This window comes from Phasianus colchicus, chromosome 1, assembly GCF_987193195.1.
Source record: "Phasianus colchicus chromosome 1, bPhaCol1.hap1.1, whole genome shotgun sequence".
Classification (NCBI taxonomy): Eukaryota; Metazoa; Chordata; class Aves; order Galliformes; family Phasianidae; genus Phasianus; species Phasianus colchicus.
In genome coordinates, this window is record NC_143436.1 from 180,431,867 (window position 1) to 180,457,681 (window position 25,815).

General features: G+C 37.6%; 1 protein-coding gene across 4 annotated transcripts in view; it reads right to left on the reverse strand.

Annotated features, from left to right (window-relative positions):
- Positions 1-1,506: 1,506 nt before the first annotated feature.
- Positions 1,507-25,815, reverse strand: part of RNF17 (ring finger protein 17) — a 47,418-nt gene continuing 23,109 nt past the window's right edge. For 3 of the 4 annotated variants that reach the window (XM_031610556.2, XM_090133872.1, XM_031610555.2), the window contains 21 exons: positions 25,429-25,567; positions 24,846-24,999; positions 24,040-24,155; positions 21,714-21,834; positions 20,451-20,565; positions 18,144-18,365; positions 17,586-17,736; positions 15,681-15,799; positions 14,771-14,861; positions 14,149-14,264; positions 13,560-13,849; positions 12,294-12,457; positions 11,399-11,518; positions 10,305-10,385; positions 9,522-9,647; positions 6,650-6,760; positions 4,969-5,125; positions 4,099-4,234; positions 3,017-3,206; positions 2,550-2,651; positions 1,507-2,181 (listed from right to left, as the gene is read on the reverse strand). In XM_031610556.2, the coding sequence (XP_031466416.2) occupies positions 2,553-2,651; positions 3,017-3,206; positions 4,099-4,234; positions 4,969-5,125; positions 6,650-6,760; positions 9,522-9,647; positions 10,305-10,385; positions 11,399-11,518; positions 12,294-12,457; positions 13,560-13,849; positions 14,149-14,264; positions 14,771-14,861; positions 15,681-15,799; positions 17,586-17,736; positions 18,144-18,365; positions 20,451-20,565; positions 21,714-21,834; positions 24,040-24,155; positions 24,846-24,999; positions 25,429-25,567 (2,818 nt within the window). In that variant the 3' untranslated portion in view covers positions 1,507-2,181; positions 2,550-2,552. The remainder of the gene's footprint in view (positions 2,182-2,549; positions 2,652-3,016; positions 3,207-4,098; positions 4,235-4,968; positions 5,126-6,649; positions 6,761-9,521; positions 9,648-10,304; positions 10,386-11,398; positions 11,519-12,293; positions 12,458-13,559; positions 13,850-14,148; positions 14,265-14,770; positions 14,862-15,680; positions 15,800-17,585; positions 17,737-18,143; positions 18,366-20,450; positions 20,566-21,713; positions 21,835-24,039; positions 24,156-24,845; positions 25,000-25,428; positions 25,568-25,815) is intronic. The other variant, XM_090133871.1, reaches the window with a different exon arrangement.

The following is a 25,815-nucleotide window of genomic DNA, read 5'->3' on the forward strand; positions in this document are numbered from 1 at the left end:
GTAGTGTCTGTTGCAATCCTCTAGTGCAGTAGATATTGACATTCAACTCACTTTCTTTTGTGCAATAGAACTAAGATAGATGCCTGCTTCCCCTCACACTGTGTTTCTCCCATTCCCACTTTTCCTCAGGGAAAGCAAGCTCCAGTTACTGTGCCTGCACTGGTTTACTGAAGAGGTAAGTAAGTAAAACTGGACTAGGACCTCTGCTTTACTCAACTAGGAGTTGCATGGTTGTCTGCATAGGCCAGCACTCTTTTCTGGCAGTCTTAAATGGCAGTTCTTCATGTAATTAGGTCTGTCTCTTAATTATAAACAGCTATCTTGAAGTAAGGACATTACATTCTGAAGGTGACAACGGTTTTGTATGGTATTTTCAGAAGCACGCAGGGCATTTCAATACCAGAACATAGACAAAGACCATGAAATAACCTTTCCCCTGCTAGTAAAAACATGATGTAAATGTACAGCACACCTGTGCAACAGCGAGCAAGATGTTGGCTTTGATCTCTACAGATAAGTTTTGTGCATGTCTGTTCTATGTGGAGATCTGGAAAAGCTGTTTTGCCATGCAGGCAACATGTGAGTCAGCGACAAAAGCAACAGCTTAAAAACAGACAGACAATGTTGTCTTTCCTCCATTTTGGTTCATCTTGTTAAACTTGCAGAAAGCCAAGATATAAAAGTAACTTGTGCATACAGAGTTCCTGTTACACACAAAAAAATGGGGAAGTTAAGGACACCCTGTGACAGCAAACACCCCTACAGAGGGCATCTTCCCAAAGTGATGTTCCAGTTGCAGTAACAGTTATTTCTGCTACCACCCAAACAGGCTGTTTCAAGGTTTTCTTAACCATTACTTAGATGTATGAACGGGCATGTCTCTGAAATTATTTGCATAAACACTCCAGATAAAGGCTATAAATAACAGCACAGGACAGGATTATCAGCAGTCAATGAATGCAGAGTGCGGTGCATGCACTGAGGAAGCCTGTACTGAATGCAGGATTATGTGACAGTTACAGTGAAGAGTGGGCATCTTTAAGTACTATGGTTACAGTAAGAAACAAACAGTAGACAGCCACTTTGCCTGAGAACTGAAACAGCCACTTTGCCTGAGAACTGAAGGAGGATCAAATCAGCAAAACTGAAGCAAGAGACGCAGACTGAAACTACTCAATTTTTAGAAAATGTAAAAGGACTCGGGTGATTTTAGTGAGATTCAAGCCTTGTCTTGTGTTAGATGGGTATGTGCACTTAGGTACTGGTGAAGGAATGTGTTTCAGAGATAGCTGAGAAAGTAACATAACTTTGTTTTGTTAAAAGAAGGCTCTCACCTCCTCCATGCCTAAGATTTCAAGATCTGTATTTTGGTGCACTGATTTTTGTCTTTCCTTAGTAATTTAAACAAAATACTGTATGAGTTGAGCCCTGAACGTTAAGGTTATATAGGTGTGTATGCTACATTAGCAAGATCTGAATGCTTTTATATAAAGAGAAGAAACCATCTTTCATGCTGAGCAACTTCCTCTTTATTCTAACACTTTCAACTGAATGCTGCAGATAAGGGAGGAGAAGAGGTGCAACAACAAACAGAACGCATCCATCTTGTACTGAAACCAAAACACAACAATGCAAATGTGTTTCTCAACAACAGCAGTAACATTCCCCTCTCCCACCTGTTCCTTCGTAGTTCCAGACTAGTACTGCAGCACTGTCATCAAATATGCCTGAAATATAAACTAGTTACAGCACAGTATCATCATCCCTTCACCTATTATAATGAACAATGGTGCCCAACATTACTTCTGTATCTATTTCTTCACTACTTCACACTCATTCCATCTGCTCTCACAAGAACAGTTGACAGAACAATACTTAAGGCTTTAAGGTCAAAAGTGGCTTAGAGTAAGTTCACTTATTTCAAGATTCAGAACTAGAGAAAACAAACAACCAGAGTGCTTAATAAATGGGAGGGAAAAGAACTATGCAACACTGAGTTGATTAAAAATAAAACCAACCACCTCTCCAAAAACCAGAACGAAGCAATCCTTCAGTATCTCTGTAGACAACACCTACTATAAAGCCTCCCTTTGCTGTGTTTCATGTTTGACTGGATGGACATTCATAAACAATCACAGATTTCAGTCTGAGAACCACTGGCACAGACATTGAGAACAAATGCTGAAAATGAAGAACAATTTATTAAAATTACTTGGGAAGAGGATACTGCTGCTCACCTGCAAGTTAACTTCTTCAGTGAGTAGTAGGAAGTGTTCTTCCTGTTATCCTAACACTTCTAGTAACTTGTTTCTTACAGCTATTATGTGGGCTTCAATAATATCTAAGTAAGTAATTCCCACTTTTAAGCGGCTCTTATTTCGTTAGAGAAGTGGGGACAGAAGAGGTGTTTTTTTTTTTTTTTTTTTAAATACATGTAATTTGCTTGTGGTCAATTAACATTAAATGACAACTTAGACCTTGGCTTAAAGTTTTTGAAATAATGCCCTTAACGTTGGTACAAATTTGTAGTTCTTATTCACTGTACTTACATTTCATTCATCCAAATCTGCAAGTCCCATTTCTATCAGTTTCATATGAACTAGTTTTTGTTCTTCGCCATACAGGAAAATTGTGACCTCCGGTGAAAGTGACTGAAAATCAGAAGTTGACATTATTCAGTACTGTGACAATAAGCCCTTAGATCTCCAAGCTAATCAATACTAACGACGACTTCACTGGCTCTATTCACAGTTCTATGCATGCATGGAGTAGAGTATTTCTGTTTTTTAGGAAAGGAAACTGCTTTTTAAAGAAAAGGGATACTCAGAAGCATCTTGATTCCAAGAAAAAGGAAAGAGCCACATGATTTTCTCTCCTCAACAGCAATTCCTTCACAGTAAATGGTTCACAATTTTAAATAATGAGGGTCCACAGCAGAACAGTCAGAAATTATACTGATTGCTAGAAAGAATTTCAGGCTGAACAAGTGCTAAGAGAAAACAACAATGCTTCTCACAAGTATGGAAGCAGAGAGCTGTTTTCCTTCCGTGGAGTCCATCATAGTCCACAATGCTTTCACACTCCATTCTGGGCAGTAAGGAATTCTTTCTACATTTGTATCACATAATGAAGGTTTAAAGCCAGCCAACATGGTGTGTACTGCCTGAACAGGATACTTCAGCAAATGAAGAGGTATCTGGCGCAATCTACAACAAAGAAAGAAAAATGTTTTCCTGCAATAATCTACCTGTCAATCAAAACCATTATTAAGAACAGAAAACTCAGTGGTTGATGCAAAAGATTTAAGGTGAGGAGGCTGGGATCAGGGTCCCTGCTCTACAATAACTTGATGGTGTCACATCAAACTCATCCATCTGGAGGACTAGGCTCTCAAAGGACTTCAGCATGGCAACTATCAAAAAGCAGGGCCAGTTCCATACAGAGCCCTCAGCCTGCTGAGCACACTGGTTTCGCTACTGTGCCTGGGGGGAGGCTGAGGCATCCAATGTAGATCTCCAAAGCTGGTGCACGTGGAATTCTGTGACACTTCACTCTGAAGTGCCCAAGTCAGAATACCTGATAGAGCACTTCTGTTTTATATTATCATCTCTCCATTCATCACAGTCTTTTTATCTGAGAAAGAAAGGAATGTGGAAACTGAGCAAGAAGCCTCTCCCCAAGATCTTAACTAGTCCGAGAAGCAGGGTAGCTATTCAAATCCCCATTTTTCTTGTGTTACCTTAAGCAAGGAACTATAGTTACTGAATGAGCTCAAGAGCACGTCAGTATGACAGAGCAGTATTTATATGAAGAGAAAATACTTCAAGAGAGAAAATTCAAAGACATTTAGGGGACCCTAAAAGTCTTGAGTGTTTGCGATATCCAGCTGAGACCAGTGCATGGGGTTGGTGCTTGAGAAGCTCTTCCTGGACTGGCTCAGCACCAGTCAGAACAGGCATCTAGTGATGAACTACTACTTATGTATCTATAAGAGTACTGGTAAAAACAAACACTTATACTTCTAAGTATACACACACACACACACACACACGTGCACACTCGTGTTATACATGCATTTGTTTTTTCTTATATATTTACTTGCTTGTTGGGACAACTAAAAAATTGCCATAGTCAACAAACTGAACCAGGATCTTAACGGTGTCAGTTTCTTCAACAGACTGGAGCTTCGCTCTGTACCATAAACTATCTTCGTATTCTACAAGGCAAGGCATTTCTGTAAAAACAACACAAAAATTCAGGTTTTCTTCCATTTCTAACTCACACTATTACTTCTACACGTCTTCAAATTCCCTCTGAGCTCTAATTCACTATCACTAGTATGCAATTATAGTCTGGTTTCTTTACCAGAAGGATTCAGACTGCTTAGTACCAGAGCTTTACAACTTTGATTCACGTTCAAACTTTCAACAGAGAAGAAAAGAGTCTGGAACACACAAGCCAAATACTGCATCAAGCCCCAACCAGAATTTTATTAGTTGGAGAAATCCAGTGCTAGCACTGACTGGTTTCTTCACGAAATCTGTCTTTTGCCTAAACTGAGAAATTCAGAATTAAAGTGAAGTGACACTCTCTTTGGATTACATCACTTCAACTCTTGGCTACATGATCTTTTCTAAGTGTCTTATTTCTTCTGAGTATTGACAAAAAGACTTCCACAGTTACGGCTTCAGGGAAGAGATTTATTACTGTCACATACAATCAAAACTCTGTTCTTATCAGCTTCAACAGGCAACAGAAATTTGAGTTCTTCCCATCATTTTCCAGTGGAGAAATATAATAAAGAAGTCTCAATTTAGTGTATCACATAATCATCATGCAGTTACGCACTCTGAAAGACTTTTATTTAAAGCTACACTGAAATAGAATTATTTCTATTCTTGGAAAATAATTTCAGGTTTTTGAACATCCACATGGAACAAGAAGGGGGAAATAAACACACTGATCTACCTGTTCTGAAGTCTGTGAGAAGGGGAAGAGTATCCACATATTTATTGCACCATTTCAGGGCTTCATCAAGGGTCTTCAACTCTGATAAACAGCTGACATCTTCCTCTGTGACAGACTGCTTGGTAAGGTTCTCAGAAGGATTAAGGCAGATATATACCTATTCAAGAAGAGGCTCTATCTTACAAACTTCGCAGGCTTCTTCTAACCTTCGAATTTCAGTGATCGAGGATTACTGGAAGTGTATTTATTCCCATCTTGGAAAGGCTTCTGCACACAAATCTCTTCCCTTTCTTCTTTCTTATGAATAAATTTTGTATTCATGTAATCTTTTCCCCCAAATTAGAAGCAAGTAACCATTGATCAAAATCACATTTCTCCTCTCCCTCCTGCTATTTGATAAACGATCTCACTTCATAATGGCAAACCAAAGATTAATTTTAAAACTACTGAAAGAAGAACTTTTGAAACTTTTGTATTTGCTATGCCAAGGCGTTCCAACCCCCTCATGTATCATTAGGTCATAAGCATAATGCTCTGGGTCTAAAGAAGAAAAAACAAAAATCAAAGAAATCCACCTGAGCCATCTCTGAACATCATGATATTCCACAGATAGTCCTAATAATTGATGAGTAAGTTATTAGTATTTCTGAGCCAGGAAGAAAATCAATTTTCTAATTTGTACCAAACATACAGTCAAACTAGAACTCCACCAATGGTGCTTAAATAAATGAGTCCAGAGCAGAGTGTAGTGCTTATGATTATATGCTATGATCAGAAGCAGGAGTTCAAATAATGTGCACAAAATGAACAAAAAAATACTCATCATAATTTTTCTCCCATAAGAGAGGAAGCAGACCAGACAATCAAAGAAAACATCCAGATACTTGCATCCTGCATTTAGTCCAAACAAAGGACTATGTAGAATACACATTTCTGGTTAAGATGCTTTAAGTAAATTAAATGTGGTGAATTTACAACAAAACATAATGCTGAATTTAAAACAATCACTTCAAGAATGTCAAACTTTTTCTTTTGGTTTACCAAAATGATGTATACAAGTGCTCAAAAAGTGTATACAATATGCTCAAAAAACATCAGATTTTGTATCACAATCAGCTTCTCACTGCTTCTGGTTTTGTATTTCATCCAACATTTGAAGTGCACACAGGCATCTTTTATTTAATCAGCCAATATTCAGCCTTTTGCCTGGGAGACTAGAGAGGACAGCTATGTATGGATCGTATGAAAATCGACAACCAATCATTGAACAAAGAAAAGGTTCACAGTGTACAAAATCCCAGCAATTTCATTTTTGGAGAATAAAGAGAAAAATCCTTAGTGTTCTGTGAAACTGAAACCCAATGACCTAGTTTCTTACTATACAGGGTTAATACGTACCACACTACAGCCTTCTATTTCCTAAAATTCCTTCCCCTCCCCACCCCACTTCTCGCCAGGTCAATAGGGAATATTTATTTCTCTGTCTCCCTCGCCTCCTAAGAGTATTCCTAGTAAGAGTTCATTCAGATAGCTGAACTACCTAATCACCTGGAGCAATAAAAGAATGCTACACTGTTTTTGGTATTTTCTGAAATTCAAAGCTTTGATATCTTGTTCACCAGCATGATGAGACTGCAGTGTTTCCTGAATACAGTGCACATGAGATGTTCAAAAATCATACCTCCTTAGGGGTCACAAAATGGGTTACCCTGACAGGAAAGATATCTCCTTGAACAGGTAGTGGTGGCAACTTGTATGAAGGCAAAACAAGAGTGTGTCCTTCAACCAGCACCTAGATCAAGACAAACTTCAGTCAAGCATTATATTTTGTTACAAAAATGCAAACTGGCGTCTGTATGATTTCTCGTTCAAATACTACTGTAATAACATCATTCTGATAATGTGAACAGTGTGCTGTTGATAAACATACACATATAAAAATCAAGAACGCTGTGACAGGCAACCTGATTATACCTAGCTATGAAGACTCAGCTTACATTTCAGCTTGTTCCCTGCTGGAGCAGAGGTTTGGCCAGATGGACCCAGAGGTCCCTGCCAACCTCAGCCCCTTCATGATGTCTAAAGACCTGGATTCACTTTTCTGCTTTTAAGCCTTTTTTTCTTATTGTCAGTAGACTGAAAGTAACTACCACATCAGCTGCAGTTTGGAGCTCATCTCTCTCCTGATCTAAAACAGTCAGACTTTCCCTAGTTCTGCCTCCAAAACCAACAACAAAAAAAAAACCAACCCCCAAACCTCCAACAACAACAACTAAAAACAGTCTGTCAATTCCAGGAGCAGGTTAAGATGGAACAGATGCTCAGATTAAGAGCTTATATCTGCAGATTTCAAGAGCCTCACAGCAAAGGGAACAATATGTACTGCAAAATACAGATACAAAATAAATACATCAATACAGACAGAAATGGTTGGTTTAAGGAATATTGAGCTGATTTTGTTTCAAATGGATGGAAATAGTTTATATATGCTATTAAGAAAAAAAAAAAAAGCATTTCTAGAAGTCTGATCTGAGCTCAGAACAAACACATTAAAAACCTGTTTGTTGAATGAAGCAAGATTGCAGCCGCCCATGTCCGAGCACAAGGCAGCACGTAGCAGCATGCTTTTACAATGACATTCAATCAAAACCTGCAGTCTCCCCAAATGGCATATACATATATATATAGGTGTATATACACATACACATATACATACACACACACATATATGCATGCAATCATGTATACACATGAACACAAGTACATAAGACCTCCAATAAGAATCACTGCTCTAAGCTTCCCCAGGACACTTGGGGTGCACTCCGCTGCTCCTTACAAGGAAAGACAAGTTTGTAGTCTTAGCAGCTCCTAAAATCAACTTCTGCAGCTTTAGAGGAAACTATCTTAAAGACAAGAACACACTGTACCAGGTCACAGGTGTAGTGGATTCTGCATAACCAGCTTATTACCATTACTAACAGAATTAGAACAAAGAAATACAGCACAGTGCCTATCAGTATGCTTAAAAAAAAAAAAAACAAACACACAGATTAGAAGCAATGAAATGAGGTTACAAAACCCTATAAAACACTAAAACCTACAATGGATATGCTTTATATACTAATGATATCTTTTAGTCAGCCTATCACCAGGCTTGTGATGATGGCTGTTCAGTCTCTACAGATAAACCCAGAGCTGCAAGCTTCATCCACCTGTTATTCCAAACAGTTTCTGGAACCAGCCTGAGCTCCAGATGCCTTGCTCCTTTTCTGGCTCAGGAGATGTACATCTGTGATACTCATTGTCCTATGAACTGTTCAGAACAACTTATTCCTGAAAAGGATCTGCTTGAAGAAAGTACTCCAGGCTTTCTGAATTCTGCTCTTTGCTCACAGCTTCCTTCTGAAATTTTGTTCTCCATGTTTCATTTACATGGAACAATCTCAAGATTCATATTTAGCTCAGTGACAGCTGTGTGTCACGTGCTGACATCATGAAAACATTGAGATTACTTTTCATTACGTTTTCCGTGGTTTCTCAGTCCTAATACACACAGACATTCTCTGAACTGCATCATACATTCCAAGACTTGCATTGGCAGAGACTGACAGCACTATACATTATATTGCAGAATTATTTTCTGAAGTAAGACTCACTCTGGAAAAAAAAAAATACAGTTCAACTACTAAATATCCTTCAACTACTCTTTACATTCTACTTTCTCAAGCACTTCATCAAATTCATTGTAGATATTAGGAAACTGATCGGAAAATAAATGGGAAATGATTTAGATGAAAGTAGTTATCACTTGAATTAATACTTTAAAGACTTGAAATGGACAATCTAATTAATTCTAAAGATTGTTGGGTTTACGTGGAGAGCCTTCACTCGTCATCTGATTTACCTTGCTGGTGACATTGCCAACTTTTGCTCCCAGAAAGAAATGAGAGCATTCAATTTCCTATCAGTTTTCCCCTCCTCCGCCAGTTTGATTGTCTTGGGACACAGTGAGATGGAAAGAAGTGAACAGCAGCATTTATAAGGAGTTAGGATGTGGGGGAAGAGAAAATACTTTCCACATCGACCTCCTCCCATCTGAAGAGAGGCCCTATCTAGGTGAAGTCAGTTATACAGGTGAACTTTAAGACATGTATCTGACCTGGAGCAGCCAACTCACAATATCTTACATGAGACAATGAACAACTTTTTCATGAATTTGTGTTTAGATGCTTTTCTAGGATTAACTAATCCCTTCAAAGTGACAGGAGTTTCATACTATTCCTATCCTTTAAAAATTAAGTTTTAGAGGAACATACAAATTGAACAGAAATGCAGACTAAAAATCCATTTTCAGTACCAGGTTCAAGAACAAACTTTTGGCCATTCACTGTTTCATACAATTTTAGCAGCTATCACACCTACATTTGTTATGCTCAGGAGCTGCTATACTTGGTCTTGCTGCAAAACTATACAGAAGTGTAAGAAAATAAAATCATCAACATTCACAGTAACCACGTATTCCTTCCAATAGCTGCAAGAGACAAAAACCTCACCTGCTTTGCTATTTCCTGACAGTCATCAACAACACAGTACTTCTGGTCTGCCATGAAGGAAGAAACTGACATTCCACTGAAATACAGGCAGATGGACAGTTTTCCCCAGGGACTATCAGGGAGCTCCTGATTACAACAGGCAGAGGAAGATTACAACAGTAATAACAGCAGTCAGGTTTTAGAAATAGTGGCTGGGAAATGCTAATCTAACGACACCATGCACATACATTCAAAGGTACAAATACAGTAAGGATGGCTTAACACCAATTATGACCAACTGGAACATGACAGTCTGCCTTGGAATGGTGACTATTCAGTGTAACACTGAAACATTATCTCATGTTTCTCATTCCATAATAAGTTTCTTCCTTTCACAATTAGAAGTTATGTGAAATGTCAGGTTTTTCAGACAAAATAAATATCTATTTGTAATGCTAATATATGAATTTAGACACGCCCATGCTTAACATGTCAAAATTTCATCACTTAAAAGCTGGATTTAGAAGAATTTACTATGTCAGAATGACAACAGAAGACAAACATCAGCAAAAAATTGTTTACATCACAAGGATATATTTTAAGGCCTGAAAACCATGAGAAAGCAATTTTAGTTTTGGATTCTCCTTCCTTCTCACACATAACAAAAGACTGAAGATGACAAAATTTTTTATTTAAGCAACACGCTTACTGCTACCTTCTTTCAGCTAGTGTTCATAATGCAGGTTTAGAAGTACAAAGAAAAAAGATAAGCCTCATTCCACACCAATGATGAAATTACACTACCTGAACATGTATTTCAACCTCCTCATTTCTAAGTAGCTTTCGAAGGAGATCCACTGCATCCTGCTGCCAAGAACTTCCAATCTATTTGGTAAGAAGGAAGAAACTCTTGAACTTTCATGTGCTAACAAATAGTATGCTCTTATTATTCTTAAAATACTACTACAAAAAGATGTGCCTATCATTGAACAGCTTCTCTGAAAACACACACAATCTGGTTTGTCTAGAACAATGTAACTTTTTCTGCTATTTGGTACACTAAAGCTTACAGGGTGGCAATGCTGATTCAGCAATTTTCAAATCTTGAAGTGGCTCAGAAAGGGATGGTACTATGTGAGTTATCATGTACATGTATAAGTTCTGTGAAACATAATCCAAAGACACAGAATTATACTTGAATACAGCAGGGAGCAGAAGACAGAATATTTCAAATATTAAGCAGTATCTATTTGCTTCCTGACCCACACACCTTTATTAACTCACAGCTTACCTTTATTAATCAACTGAACTGCTGAAGTCTTCTAGTAATTTAAGTCTTAAAAGTCAGCTAGTTATTTCAGTAGTCTACACTTAAATGCACCTCTTAAAAAATGGGTAACATACATAAACATCTTCACAGTTTATCACGTGAATTACTTACTGAGTCTAACAAAAAAGCCTTAAAACAACTATTTATATTAGTTTAGCAAAACAAATTGTTTCCCATGCAGCTATGTTCAAAATGATAGAATCACTTTCCCAAGAACTGGAAATATACAATTTTCTGATCTGCAGTATGAAAGCCAGGACTTGCTTTTTGTTGCTGCTATTGTAGAACAAACTGCCACTTTGGAGCAGCAAACCACCAGCCACTGCAGCGTCCTGTCTCACAAGGTCTTTGTTCCAATGATGGCTGCTTTTGAAGCATGGTCACTTCTGAAAGCAATCGAGCACTTTCTGATAGAAAACTGCCCTGATGAAATGATCTTCCTCAGCTACTCTGAATTCTCAGAGGCACGCAAAAATACAAGCAAACTACTCAACCTTTATATGACAAAACATTACTATCAGTTTGAATAACTGCCTGCTAAAAAGCCTCAAAATTTAGCATTACTCACTGGTTTTGTCTTGTAGAGCTGACATGGTATGCAAAATGGAGGAATAGAGGTATACAATGTAGTTGGATACAGGTGGCACTGAGGGACCCTCTCTATACAACCACTGTCTACGTACTGTACCTGTATGAAAAAGTTTTCCTAAAATCATTCCTGTTTTTAAGAACAAGTTCAATTAAAGAAAGGGTTCATTTACAGCATCCACTCTTCTGGAAGATAAACAACCATTTACTGATGCGTGTGTAATGTGACGAAGTAGAAATGAAGGAAAAGATTAAAGAACCACCATGGTAGATCAGAATCTAGTCTTACACAAAATCTGCCTCGTGATAATCTACAACAGTTTAACTAAAAATAACACTGTGAACTAGGAAAGTGCCAGACTTGCTATAGTAAAAAAAGCACATGCAGACAGAAGAGACTAGTTAATAGTAGCAGTTAAGTAGAAAAAGGAGCTCTATACCACAGCAATAGAAAGATTTCAAACAGACAACCACTACTGGCTGGTCAGATGGAAACTAAAGAAGTATTTTCAATGCATTCTGCTTATGTTCATAACAAAAATATTAAAAAAAACGAACATACACAGGAAATCAAATGAGATTACTTGCAGTTAATCAACGGACTGAAGACAGCTTTTACTTAAGAACATTTATCATTAACAGAAAAAACTATGGGAAAAATTTGAAAATTGAAATAAGCAGACAGGATTCATCTTTAAGATAAATATAAAATCTGAACACTGATCAGCTTCAAACAGAATGAGCATCTGGAGAGAGAAGTCAGCTGAAGAGAAAGAGTCAGAAATTTGAAGCACTGAAATATATTATTTGCAAATACACAGAATAAACATGTATGTGTTCACATACACCCACATGGGACATACAATCAAACTTACCTGCAGTGTACCACCACCGTGTTCTACAACTTTACCTCGATACCAAAGGCTATCTGACCCTCTTACAACACAAGCTTCTTCCTTTTTCCAAGAATAAGGCTCCAGAAGACCCAGGCACTTAAAGTTACTTTGTATTTCAACCATCAATTTCTTTAGTTCACTTTCTGGAAAAAAAAAAAAAAAAGCAGCACAGTATGAAATTCAAAGTCTGTACAAATTATTCTGATCACTAAAGAGAGACCTAAGAGAGACAGCACATTCAAAGATATGTATAAGCATTAAGTACATCTGCTATTCCAAAATGATGTTTTACAAGACTGTTACAGTAGGTATGTCCAATCTGTATTATAAGCAAATCAGCTACCACTTCAACAAGAAGGAAGTTGCTTTTCTAATATTAATAACTGTGGGTTCTAAACTCTGAAAAAATGGGTCTATAAACTTTGCAGCTGACACCCTAGCAAGAGGAATACAAGAGTCTCCGCATGAACAAACCAGCAGATTCTCAGACACAAGAGGACAAAAGCCACCACAGAACACGTGCCAAAAAAATCTTGCTCAGCACCAGATATACTCTGAAGGAACATTGTAAGAACACAGCGCTGGACCAGAGAGATTACTGTAATTTGTTTTTCATACAGTTAAATAGATTTGTAGAGTGACAAAAGGAATTTTCTCTTGGCAAAATTGTTTTTCCTCAGCACAGCAGATTACCATGGTACTGAAGACTGGCTGCACCTGCCAGATTGAAGTGCACCTTTCAAAGGGTTGCAGCAGAAAATAAGAGATACAGAATCTACCATACCAAAATCATTAAAAACAAAAAACCCTGGGCTCAAATTGAAAAAAAAAAATCCAGCAATATAAGAGAACCACGCATTAAAAAAAAATTAAAATGCGTGCTGCTTTAGCCAACACGGCGTAGAAAAGCAAGACAGGCAGCCTGCCTGTTCCGATGGCGGGGCTCCCGATCTATGGGGCGACGAAGGACAGGACAGCTGATCTGGGTCTGTTTAAGTGCGCGGCGCCACCTGGTGGGGATTTGGGCTTTTTAGTCTGAAAGGAGCAAAGCTGCAATGGTTGGCACAGCCCTCACTCTCAAGACCAAAATCTTACCGTATCTGAAGTACAGCATTCCCTAAGAGGAAACTTTCAGAACTACGTTTCAATACAGAACACATACAATAAAACACATCTGGCATTTTCTGATACACTAACACAATCGGATCCATTGACATACATGGGTTTCCTTCCATGTAAACTTACCAGATGACTTTGGTATTATATAAAGAGTTCCATCATTTCCAACGCAACTCACTACAGCCTGAAAGTTTCTTTCTTCAGGTATAATGGGAGGTTTGTATGTTTTATTTATTTCCACAGGCAGTTTGGACTCCTGTTCATTCTTTGAAACATTAATGTCTTCCTGTTCATCAGAGCTGCTTCTTGCACATGCAGGTTCTGAGTTACAGGTGTTCAGCTGAGGGTTCACTTGCTCTAAACATACTTCAGGATGTTTCTTAGGGACTGCATAAGCCACAGCAGCTTTATCAGTTCTAGCACAACCAAATCATATCAATATATTAACTGATGAACAATGTGGAAAGCAAGAAAAAAAAAACACCAAACTCACAAAGTTGGCAAATCCTTGTTTACACACCACCAAATTTCACATCTACCAGCTTAAACAGAAATGTGGAACATATAAAATTCTGAAGTTATGTGAGTAAATTACTTAAGATGGTGTTTCGTTGCTACGTACAATGTAGAAGATAAAAAGTAAAACAGAAAGTTGAATTATTTTACCACAATGTTGATCTGAGAGTCTGAAAGGATATAAAAAATGTATCCAAACCTTGTGTTTCTAAAAGCCAAACCCTTTTCAATAAGGTGTTCTGAAAAATCAATCAGTTGTCCTGCCTCATCCTTCCAAAGGATTTTCACAGGCAATGTGTTCCCCTCAATGGTTTCCTGCAAGAAGTTATAATTGTGTTTTACAGCTCTCATATGCACTTCTGCTCAACTACTGGCACTTCTTTCACTTCATCAGGGCAGACTGCCAATGACACTCTGAATGCCTGTGCTCCAATCAGAACATACAAAGTTTACTTAGCCCATATCACTGTCCTCATCATTTTACACACTGTTCCAAACATGGCATTGAAAGAAGTAACAGAGTAAAACTGTGCTTTGAAGCTCAGCTGTTTGCTGGATTTGCCAGAGCCCAGAGATCATGTAGATGCAAATACTACTCTTCAGTAACTAAGTATACCTAAGATGTTTTTTTTCCCCCCTCTATTCTGGGTACATGAATGTTCTAGTGAAAAACAGAAGTAGAACAAATGAACAACAAAAAACCTTAGAGCAAACAACAACCTAAGCATGTTCCTCTCAGGACTCCTAGAGGAGTGAAAATTCTCAAAAAAAAGAAGTGAGAAGCTAAATGACTACTTGCAGTGCCGATCTGGATTACAAACCTGTATTACTACTTTCGCTTTTGCCCCGGTTAGGTAGTAGGATATACATTCACACACTGTTGCTGTCCACTGCATGCTTCCACCTGTTGGTCTAAAGGAAACAATAATCTCCTTTACTGAAAGAGGAGGCAGTGCACCCAAACTTTAAGCACAAAACCTACCCTCTGCTGAGGTACTGATGTTCTTTTTAGACTGCCTGTACTGCCAGGGGAAAAACAAAGAAACCAACAAACCTCAAACTCTATTACAGTCAACACTGTAAAAAGTTACTTTGCCTCTCAATCCATAGGACAGAAAGGATTCAAATCTAGACATCCCATACCTTAAACTGAGAACCATGCAATCTAAAAATATAATATCTGTCTTAAAAGAATCAAGAAAAATGCATACTTCACCTGCAAATAGCCTTTTATATCCATTCATGGAGTATTACAAATACTTCTTTACGGTATATTAAAAAAAAAAAAAAAATGGAGGAGAGAATACCCCAGTTCTCTTCCTTGTCTGTAGTCTATAAAAGAAAGATCTCCTATACACTTTCATGAGATCTAATTCATCTCAAATTCCATGTCAAGGAAAACAAGTTTTCAGAGAAATTAGGAAACCTGTAGCATCTCCCTAGCGTTTTATAATTCACCCTATAAAACATTCTTTCTTTATGTATCATATTTTGTTCCACTGGTATCTACCATAACCCTTAAAAAAAACCCCAACAAACACTTTACTACAAAAAAGATGACAGGAGGCTCCCACCTCTTCTCTTCTTTATCCAACCCCTCTTCCTGCATCCCCATACCAAAACCATCATATTCAAATCACAGATCATCAGTACTACTACAGGAAAAAATTAAGTTCTATCATTATCAGGTTTCTGATGTTGTTATTTCAGCATAAAGGTAAGGAAGGCTACCTTATATCTACTAAGGCACACTCTATTGCTAATGTTTCAGTTCTCTTCATGTCTTCCTGAAGTTCTCTCAGACAACCGATATCCACTGTTTTTTCTGCTCCAGAATCATAGAGTAGTACCTGTTACAAACAAGAAATACAATGAAACAAACACACACACACACTTTTGGTGTTACCTGTAACACCTGGTAACCTAAAGCATTCCTGAACAGGTAAGCAAGACTGAGACAAATATTACCAAGATTCCTAACAGACGCCACATGAAGAACAGAGCTGGCATTTGTGCAGATGTCTGTCACAGTGCTGAGATGACAAATCGCACTGATGTCTTCATAAAGGATTGAACAACTTCAAAGACTGTCACCTGCTTCATTTCTTTTCCGCTGTCTCAGTTATGCTGGTGAATTTAAGTGTGTAAATCCAAAAATACTAAAATAACCTTGCTAAAGTCAAAACAACATCCCCACTCTCTCTCTCTCTTTTGTAAAACCATGCTGATGAACCTGTCTTCAGCTTGGAGAGATCTTTGAAAATAACCAGCTCTTGGACCCCTGTTCACTTCAGATGTTCCCTACTTGTACCATTCAAGCAGATTCCTAAAGGAAGCCAAAATTTGCTCTCCTAAAGTCCTGGGCTGCGATCCTGCTCTTTGCCTTGCTTCTTCCTCTCAGGATCCCAAATTCCACTGCCTCCTGATCGCTGCAGCCAAGGCTGCCTGCCGTCCGCATGTCCCAGACCAGCTCTCACATGTTCAAAAGCATCAGTTTCAAAAGAACCTTCCAATTTCAGCTCCTTAATCAGTCATCTATGTCATAAAATTAACAGCACACTGTAGAAAAAATTCCTGGATTGCTTGTGCTTTGTTGTGTTGCCCTTCTAACATATAAAAGCCTGTAAGGACCACAGTCTTAGAACACATGGCTTTTCCCAGTTGTTTGTAGGTCTCTGCTGCTTCCTCCTAGTTGATCTGTTGCAGACAACTGCCAAATCCAACTGGTTTGCCACTAATCTCAAAACCATAAACTCTAAGCCAGCTCATTCCTTATCCCTAGGTAAAGCTCTGTATGCTCTAGCAGCTATCTCACATAAAGGATGACTGCCCCTTTGTCATTTCATATAACAGAACAACAAGAATTGTTATCCTCTGAATTAGTGCTAATAAGCGACAGAATAGTGTAATTCCAGCATTTCCAATTGCTTTAAAATTGCTTTTTTGAGGGTTTTTAGCCTCAGGAAGCAGATAATCTACTGCAAAACAAGCAGATGAAGTCACGCTTTTGTTCCTTCTAGCAAGTCCCATGTACTAACGTGGTGAAGCTTGAAAGAACCAGCTGCAAACTAGTCTGGATACCCCGTATGACTGTAAGACTACTCTTACTTTTGATGCAAGTTGTTACCTATTAATGACATGCCTCCCCCAGCACTCTTTGTTCTTGACAAAGAAATGCAACCAAACACATTTGAAATAGAACTATGTGAGAAGGCAGATGTTAGACTCACATGGAACAGTACATCACCACCAGCTTAGAGTTCAAGGAACATGATTACATTTGTTCCTGTGGTGTAGCACTCAGTCCAATTGGCCCCATTTTTTTAAGCAAGGATCATTAAGTTTGACTTACAAAGACAGGTTCACATTCCCACTGGAATCTAAGGTAACCTGCTAGGCTGTAGCTTGAGAGTCTATGTCATGTTGCAAAGCAAAGTGTAAACACAAAGTAAACCTCATCAACCCTTTTCATTTATCAGGCTGCCTGCAAAGAGCATTTGAGCTTTGACGGGGCAGTAACTTTATTTGCAGCTTGACAATGATCAGAAGGCTGTATGAGAAAGTATTAATGCAGAGGATGCAAACTTTAATCAACGAATGCTTACAAATTTTAGGAAAGTAAGAATGAGAGATTACCTCAGCAGTTGTTTCAGAGACAATTCTGCTTATCTGACCTCTATGCCACTGTTTCAAATCACGTACATAAACAGCACAGTGCATATTATTTTCCCACTTCACAGACTGCGGCTGGGATTCTTTGTAGAAGGCATCCATCTTCTCCTGTAAACTAATATTCAAAAATACATTTTTCTAGTGGTAAAATTTTTTCAAATGAGCTATGAATGTTATTTAGCCAATGACTGGTTAACTAGCACACTGTAAAATTTTATTAGCTGTTTAACAGAAGCATAAGGTTGTAGTTTTTCTTTATGGCATGTTAGAAATACATGAAATGAAGCTGTGAAACAGACACAATCCAATTAAAACCCTTCAACAGCTGAATTCTTCAGAGAGATCATGGACACTGTATCCCTTTATGTGAAAAACAGACTACTTTCTCTTGACAACATGAAAGGGTGTGGTATCCATTTAAAGCCATGACTAGTTCAATGGCAGAGTTTACTCTAATTACACTTAAAAAAAATAAGTAACACAAATGCTTTAACTCTAGAAAATTCATTTGAATTTTAGTACCTTTTTAGTTTGCTTTCTGATGACAGCCACTGGATAAAAAATTTACTAGGAGACACAACATGACTAATTATCACCTGTAACTCTTTCTTAGAAAGTGATCTGAAATCCTGACTGTCCAGGTCTTTCATGTTTACAGGATTTAAAGCTCTCAATTTTTCAGGAATTTCTTCCAGAGAAGTGTCCCATGTTTCCTTGGAACTTGCAGGAGTACCTTTTATGTACCTAAATGGAGTATAAAATAATCAGGATCAAACAATTCAAACACTTTTTCAACAGTCAAATATTGCTCAATAGTCATAATTCAACAAGACAGGAATACTTCAACATGAAGAGTCAAGAAGAGAGTAATATAAAAAAGAAAAAAATAATAATCCCAACAAAAAGTATAAGCATTTCTAAATGTTCGTTCTGCAACATTCAGGATGGTAACTTATTTTTACTCATCTTCAGGAAGTCTTCTTGTAAATCTTACTATAAGACAAAAGCACAATGCAATGTAGGCTGCCAGAAGAGAAGCAAGTCTGATATAAAAAGGACTGCCAAACATCAATGCTCACCATCTGGTCTTCAGAATATCAAATCATTAAAATCACACTTCTAGAAATCAATGCTGCATCTGAGGGAAATTTGCAACATTCCGCCTTTACGATGAGTAAATATTCTTTTCAGAAGTAATAAATATTAAGAATAATAATTAAGAATATCAAACCAGTGAAGCATTTGTCTTTCTAACATTCCCTGAGAACATAAACACAACACAGCGATTTTCCTTATTGGAGAACTGAATTCAGCATGATCATGCAAAGAATACCTTGATACGAACTTGTTCTAATGGTGTGAACTGAACAGAATAAAGCCATCAGAAGTTGGCTGGTATTTGCCAATTTATGTGAGCAACAGCCTGGCCTAGTAAATGACTGGAACAGCATCAACTAAAGACATGTGAAGAGCTGGAAAATCATCTCTAAATGCAGAACTGACTTCTTCTAAGTAACAAAGCCCCAAGGAAACAGCAAGCATAAGCTTCAACTGCACTTCTGGGCTTCCAAGACTAAACTTTTTCAGAGATCCAACACCACTCTTGTCTTTCACAGGTAGCAAACTGCTTTATCCGAGAGCATTCCTTACTGTTTCAGTACTTAAAAACTGGGGGCAGGCATCTGAAATGAAGTGACATTGGGAGTGAGGCTGAACAGGGAAGGACAGGCATTATGTCTGCCAACATCTGAATCTGTAACAAAATACTTATTCTAATCAGCAAGAAGTCAAGTTAAATTCCCCAAGCTGAGTTTGTTTGCTAGCAACAATACTCGGCAAGCACTTTTCCTGTCTTTCATTTTGACTCCATGAGTTCTCTTATTCCTGATTCTATTTTACCCACAGTACAAATATGGAGAAGAGAGTGAAAACAAAAACAAAGTTAGTGAAGGAACACAGAAACTCGTATTTAATTAAGGCTAGCAAGGCTTTTAGTTATAGCTGAATAGCAACACAAGAAAATACAGTCATGACAACAATTCTGCTATTAAAGTTCCGATAAAACCACCTAACTTTACCAAGACTTATTAAAAATTGTCACCAGCTCAAGACAAGCATTCCTAGCATTTAGTTTATTTCTGAACTAAGGTGAAAATCCATTTACTTGCCATCTCCTGAAACAAAACAGACCAAAACCAACAGAACTCAGAAATTTTCTTCTTTGAAAGAAAACTCCATATTTAAGAATCTTTTTATTCTCATCAGGTTAGTAGTAAAAAAGTTAACTAAAGAATAATTGATTTTCATAATTATAACTCATGGATTGTCTTTTCCAAAAGCAAACAAATTATATGTGGCAGAGTAATCTCTTTATCAGCCTCATCTCTCCCATGAGACTTCCCAATTCTTCTCTGTCCATGGCTGGCATATCTGACAGTTTCTCGTCTAATAACAGAGATTCCAAAGAGATGAGGTACTTGAGGTGCAGCTCAAACAAAGGTGGTATTTCTTAATGTAAGGGAAAGTGAACCATAATAACCAGTCAGGGAAGATTTGGCACATTACAAGCACATCAGAAGCATGATGCAAACACTTTATCTGCTACTTCTGATTCCATCACACTTTAGCAAAGTATCTATTAAGCAAGATTTGGTTTGAGAATTCAGTTATGCAGCAGCAGAACCACAACTTATTTCAGTTGATGACTGTGATGAATGTTTCACAAATGTGGTAAATTCCAATCACTGAAGGTGATACAATGAAGCCAAATATTCTGTTACAGAAATCTAGTATTTCCAAAAACTTTTAAATTATGCACAGTGTATTTACCCAGGTATGTAGGATGCAAGGTCTTCTCTGACTAGCTGGCAGTTTATACTTGAGCCTCTTCCACAAGCAGCACGGGAGTCAAAAAGTTCAACAGACAAAACATTATCTAAGATCTCTGTGAATTAATAACATAATTAACAAATAACAATATTAGCAATCAAAGATCCATTAAAGACTATTGGTTCAGAGTCACGGCAAATAATAAGAAGAAAGGTAATTTTCTGGAATTAAACCTGACTGATGATTCTGAAAATCAACAATATATAGAAGCGTATCTCTGCACATAACTATAAGATCAACTTAAAAGACACCAATAATTACTGGAAACCACCTGCTGCATGTAATTTCATTTACTATAGGGGCTCCAAACCACTACTGCATGGGTGTTGAAAAATAATTACCTACTAACAATAAATGGCATAGAGAAAAAAATATATTATGGCACATACATATATAAAAATTATACAGCAGTATATACATACACATACACACACACAGCAATCAATTTTTGAGGCACAAGGGGAGGATATTTTAGAGCAGCAGTGATCACATCCACAGCTACCAACAAAGTCAGAAACTGCCAAAGACAGCTAGGAGGTTTGGAAACAAGCCAATCTTAATAAACCAGACTATTTAAATCCCTTAATATTAGCATGGCCCTAAATAAAAATCACAGGTATGTCTGTTAGCTCTGCTTCAATTAGTTCCTGCCTGAAATCACTCACACTGGGCTACCTGTCCTACTTATGAGTATTTCAAATGAATGCTGTTTTTAAGCTATGAAAACCATACCACAGAATCACAGAATGGCCAGGGTTGGAAGGGATCTCCAGGATCATGCATCTCCAAACGGCCTGCCACAATGCAGGGCCACCAACCTCCTCATTTAATTCTAGACCAGGCTGCCCCAGGCCCCATCCAATCTGGCCTTGAATACCTCCAGGGACGGGGCATCCACAACCTCTCTGGGCAGCCTGTTCCAGCACCTCACCACTCTCTCTGTGAAGAACTTCCCCCTGACATCCAACCTAAATCTCCCCTCCTTCAACTTAAAACCATTTCCCTTCATCTTGCAGTTATCAATCCTTTCAAAGAGTTGATTCCCCTCCCCTCTGTAGGCTCCCTTTAGGTATTGAAATGCTGCAATGAGGTCACCCCGCAGCCTTCTCTTCTCCAGGCTACTTCTACATGTGAAATATATTTCTATATGTGAGAAAATTTAACAATACTGGAGCAGAAATTGATGCACTCTTGGTAACTTACCAACAACTGAGCACACCATAAATTTATCTTCAGTCACTTCTTTGAACCTTCCTGTGGTTTCTTTGCTCCACTCACCTGCTGCTTCACAAGGTTCAATGTAAGCCAGCCTGCACTTGATCACCTGAAGAAAAACGCTAATTAATTCCCTGCTAGCACATATTTCAATATCATCCTATTGCAGTAAAATCACAGCTATGCAAGACAGCAAAGACAACACGACCTAGGCTTCTGGATCCACATTATTAGTATCCAAGACCCATGTGATCCTCCATCCCTGCAGGTGGACTGCAGGGATGAATCTTGCTTGAACAGAGATTAACTCTCCTTGCCCCCTGTTTATGGTCTTTATAAAGACCTAAAATTGACTGCAGACAACGAGAAAGACTAACACAGAGAATGCAGTGACATGCACTTAATGCATTTAAGCTTAATATGGCTGTACCATTGTGGAAGTCTGAAGGACTGCATACAGAGACATCACAATACCGCAGAAACTGTTAGAACACTCCTGCCAGATTTTGGAAAGCTATTAGGAAGACAAAAACAAAATACAAAACCAAAACAACAAACAAAACAACACACAAATAGGAAATCTGATGAAGTACTTTGATCAAAATAATTATTCCTTAGCATTCTTATTTCAAACATCAGTGGCCACACTAAGGTTCAATTTTAAGTTAACTGTGGATGGCACTGTTCCGTCCTTCTCGTTTTTTGCACTAAAAGAAAGAAGAGTAACGCAGGCAGAGGAAGGAAGGAAAAAAACAACAACAATGTAATGGAAATAAGTATATAGTGAAGATATTCTTAGGATACAGGCAGTGAGGAATAAAACAGGAGATTTTAAATAACATTAAAAGAAAAGGGCTGTGGATGCCAAACCCAGCACTACATTAAGCACTGCTCATTTCAGGGTCAGCAACATTTCTGCAGCAGCAAAGTTCATTGAAATACCTGCAAACTGTATTAATGGGTTGTAAGAAGTCCAACTTTTCCTATAACAGCCCAATTCAAATCTCTTGTAAAAACCAACACCAGACCTGCACAAGCAACCTCACTGCTGGTACTCCTGCCTTCTGAACATCCGATTTTGTGATGCTGTGTTCATTCATATTTCAAAGAATTTCAAATCTTTTTTTTTAAATTGGAAAGATCTGAAATCATAGCAACACATAAGCAGGCCTGCAGATCTTCATATATCTGTGTTGGAAGTAATAGTTATAGGAAATTTATTTCTTATGCAAACTTTTGACCTATGTATCTTGTTAGACTTCTTGCCAACCTACGGATGGCATGAAGAATGCTGAGAATAATTAGTTTCCTTAGTGCTCGTGTCCCGTTCTGTATCAGTACCTTCATGGCCCACACTCCCTTCTGGTCAAAGTGACATGACCCAGTAGTAGGTATTCAATAGTTGAAAAATACTTTACAGATTTTTCTAAGGATTTGTATTTCTTACCTTACAGATATTATTGTCTTTAGAAATAAGTACCTAACTGGGATGATGAGATAATGCCTATGAAAATCCCAGCACCTTTATTCATTAATCAATCTGATCTGCAGTATTAAGACATTGCAACTATGAGAACATTTGGCCGTTTTCGCTGTTTCCTTTCCCTTGCTGTCATAAAAGCTGAATTATTTTTGCTGAAACTTTTCCAGAAACATTCTGTCCGACATATGAACAACCAAACCCTATTTTCACTAACAGAAGCTGGCTGACTGTCATTGCAGCAATCATTAGCCCTGTTGCCTATGGCAGGTTATGAAAGACTATCAACATGTGAAGTTCTAAAGTTCAGCATCAGAAGTATGAGCAACCAGAGCAGTGGAAGAAAAGTAACTATTTTCTGCTTATGTGTATTTTTTATTTAATGAACGCTTTCTCATTTCTTTTTCCACGATTTTCTCTTGTTAAAGGAGAAACTCCTGTAAGATGCAGAAGTTAGGAAAAAATTCAAATACCTTGAAGCAAACAAAAATGCAATTAGATTAGCTTATTATTTAGAAATGGAAAAGTGTAAAAATTATCCCTTTTATGGTGTAAGAGAAGTTATTTGAATAAATATATACACATGCCACCTACCCCAAGGTGATACTAGATTTTATTTGAAACCCCCATCATCTCAGTTTTTTTAATTACCAAAAAAAAAAGTTATAAATCTACGCCTAAAAAACATCTAAAATGTTGTATCACAAACCCATCTGTAAAGGAACTTGCTTCACATTTTATTTACTTCATAACTTTGACAATTCCTTAACTCCCTTTCTATCCCTTGGGATTCTATTTATTTTCAGTATTTAATTTGGGCAATCACCAGCTTACCTTTCCTGGAAAGCACAGGAACTCATCTGCTGTATCACGTATGTCTTTAAGAGGTACGTTAGCAATGCTGCCAAAGTCAATGTACTTTACCACAACTGCTTCAGGATGTGGCAACCCTTCAAGAAAAAAAAACCCACAGACAAAATCAAGTTATTAAAATCAAGGACTATCAAGTCTAAGCTTAAGCACTAGAATTCCAAAGTAATTTACACCCCCCCAATGAAAACATAGTATTTTCAAGTACTCCAAAAGCTAATGTAAAAACTGTATTATTTTTAACAGCCAGTTCTTTCAAATTCCTGAGACAATAAGATTTAGCATTCTGAACCCGACATATCATTTCCAAAGATGCTGCCACATTAACTACAAGTAGATACATATGCAAGTTTGCATACAGGGAAGTTAAACTTGGAGATTACCACAAATAAATGCACTTGGAGACTACTGTGGGAAATTATCAACCCACACCAACTGCAATTCCTGACTGGATACAACAGACAAACCTGAAGATCAAATTGTAATACTCAGTGAAACGGTATTTAATTATGTAACAGAATTTCAAGAAGATTCTGACAATTAACTGTATTTTTTTTTAAACTAGACTATATAAAACATTCCATTAACAGGAAAAAAATAAATACATAAAACACACATCAGTGCTCCTGAATTTATGGACAAAGCTACAAGCTTAAGACTGCCCAGTGGAAAACAGTATCCGTTCCTTCTCACATCTGGTGGGCAACTCTGCTCCAGTATCACATCTGATTCCGCAACTCAGCATTACAGTTAAAGAATCAATACTTCACCTATGATCTGTGCTCTGTACCAATTGCCACTTTTGTGTTTTGCAATGCAAGCTTGGCCTTCAACTGGGCAAGCAACTGTCTTGTCTCTGCTATTCCGACGTTCCTGGATTTCCTCAATTTTCACTGGAAACGCTAAATCCACCTGACTACCTGCCTAAAATAGGAAAAATTAAACATTCTATGATATGTCAAACATTTCTTAATTTCTACAATTGTATTTTTGCTCTTTTAAGGGATACGTTTTTTCTGGTAATGTAATGTTTTCCTCTGGAAAAGCAGTTATGGATGCGTAAAATGAACTGAAGAGCCTAAAGAATTATTCACTACTGCCTTGTTCAATCACCACTCTAAGGAATGAAATACTATGTACCCACACACAAATTAATACTGTAAAAAAAAAAAAGTTAAAAAAAAAAAAAGACCTAGAAATTCCTGGTTTTATTATGATTAATTTAGCATTCTAGGAATTAATCTGTTAATTCTAGGAATTCTATACTGATTACAGAAATTAACTAGAAACCATCTCTCATTTGAAGTGTTGAATTAGCTCAACATAAAAATATTTGTACATTTCTAAGCTTACCAATTGGAGATAAAAATCGCTCGGACTATTAATACGAGAAACTGTGACAGAGAACACTTCTCTTTCTTGTGGCATCTTAGGTGCACTATATTGCAACACTGTATTGTTTTCTAAGTGGTTGGGAAGATGCGATTTAAACCTAAGATAAAGAAGTTTATAAATAAGTTATGCGAAAATTAACTGAGAAGGAAGACTCGTGTTGATTTCACTGCAAAGAAACAAATATGTTCTCCAAAAAAAAACTTGTTCCACAGTCATATGAATAGCCTGAACTCTCTTCAGTCTGTGACACCAGGTCTAATGCTTTTCCTGCCACAAATGTAACATAGCAATAATGATGTATGGCAGCTGACTCCTGAGAATATTGTTATCTGGGAAGCAGCACTG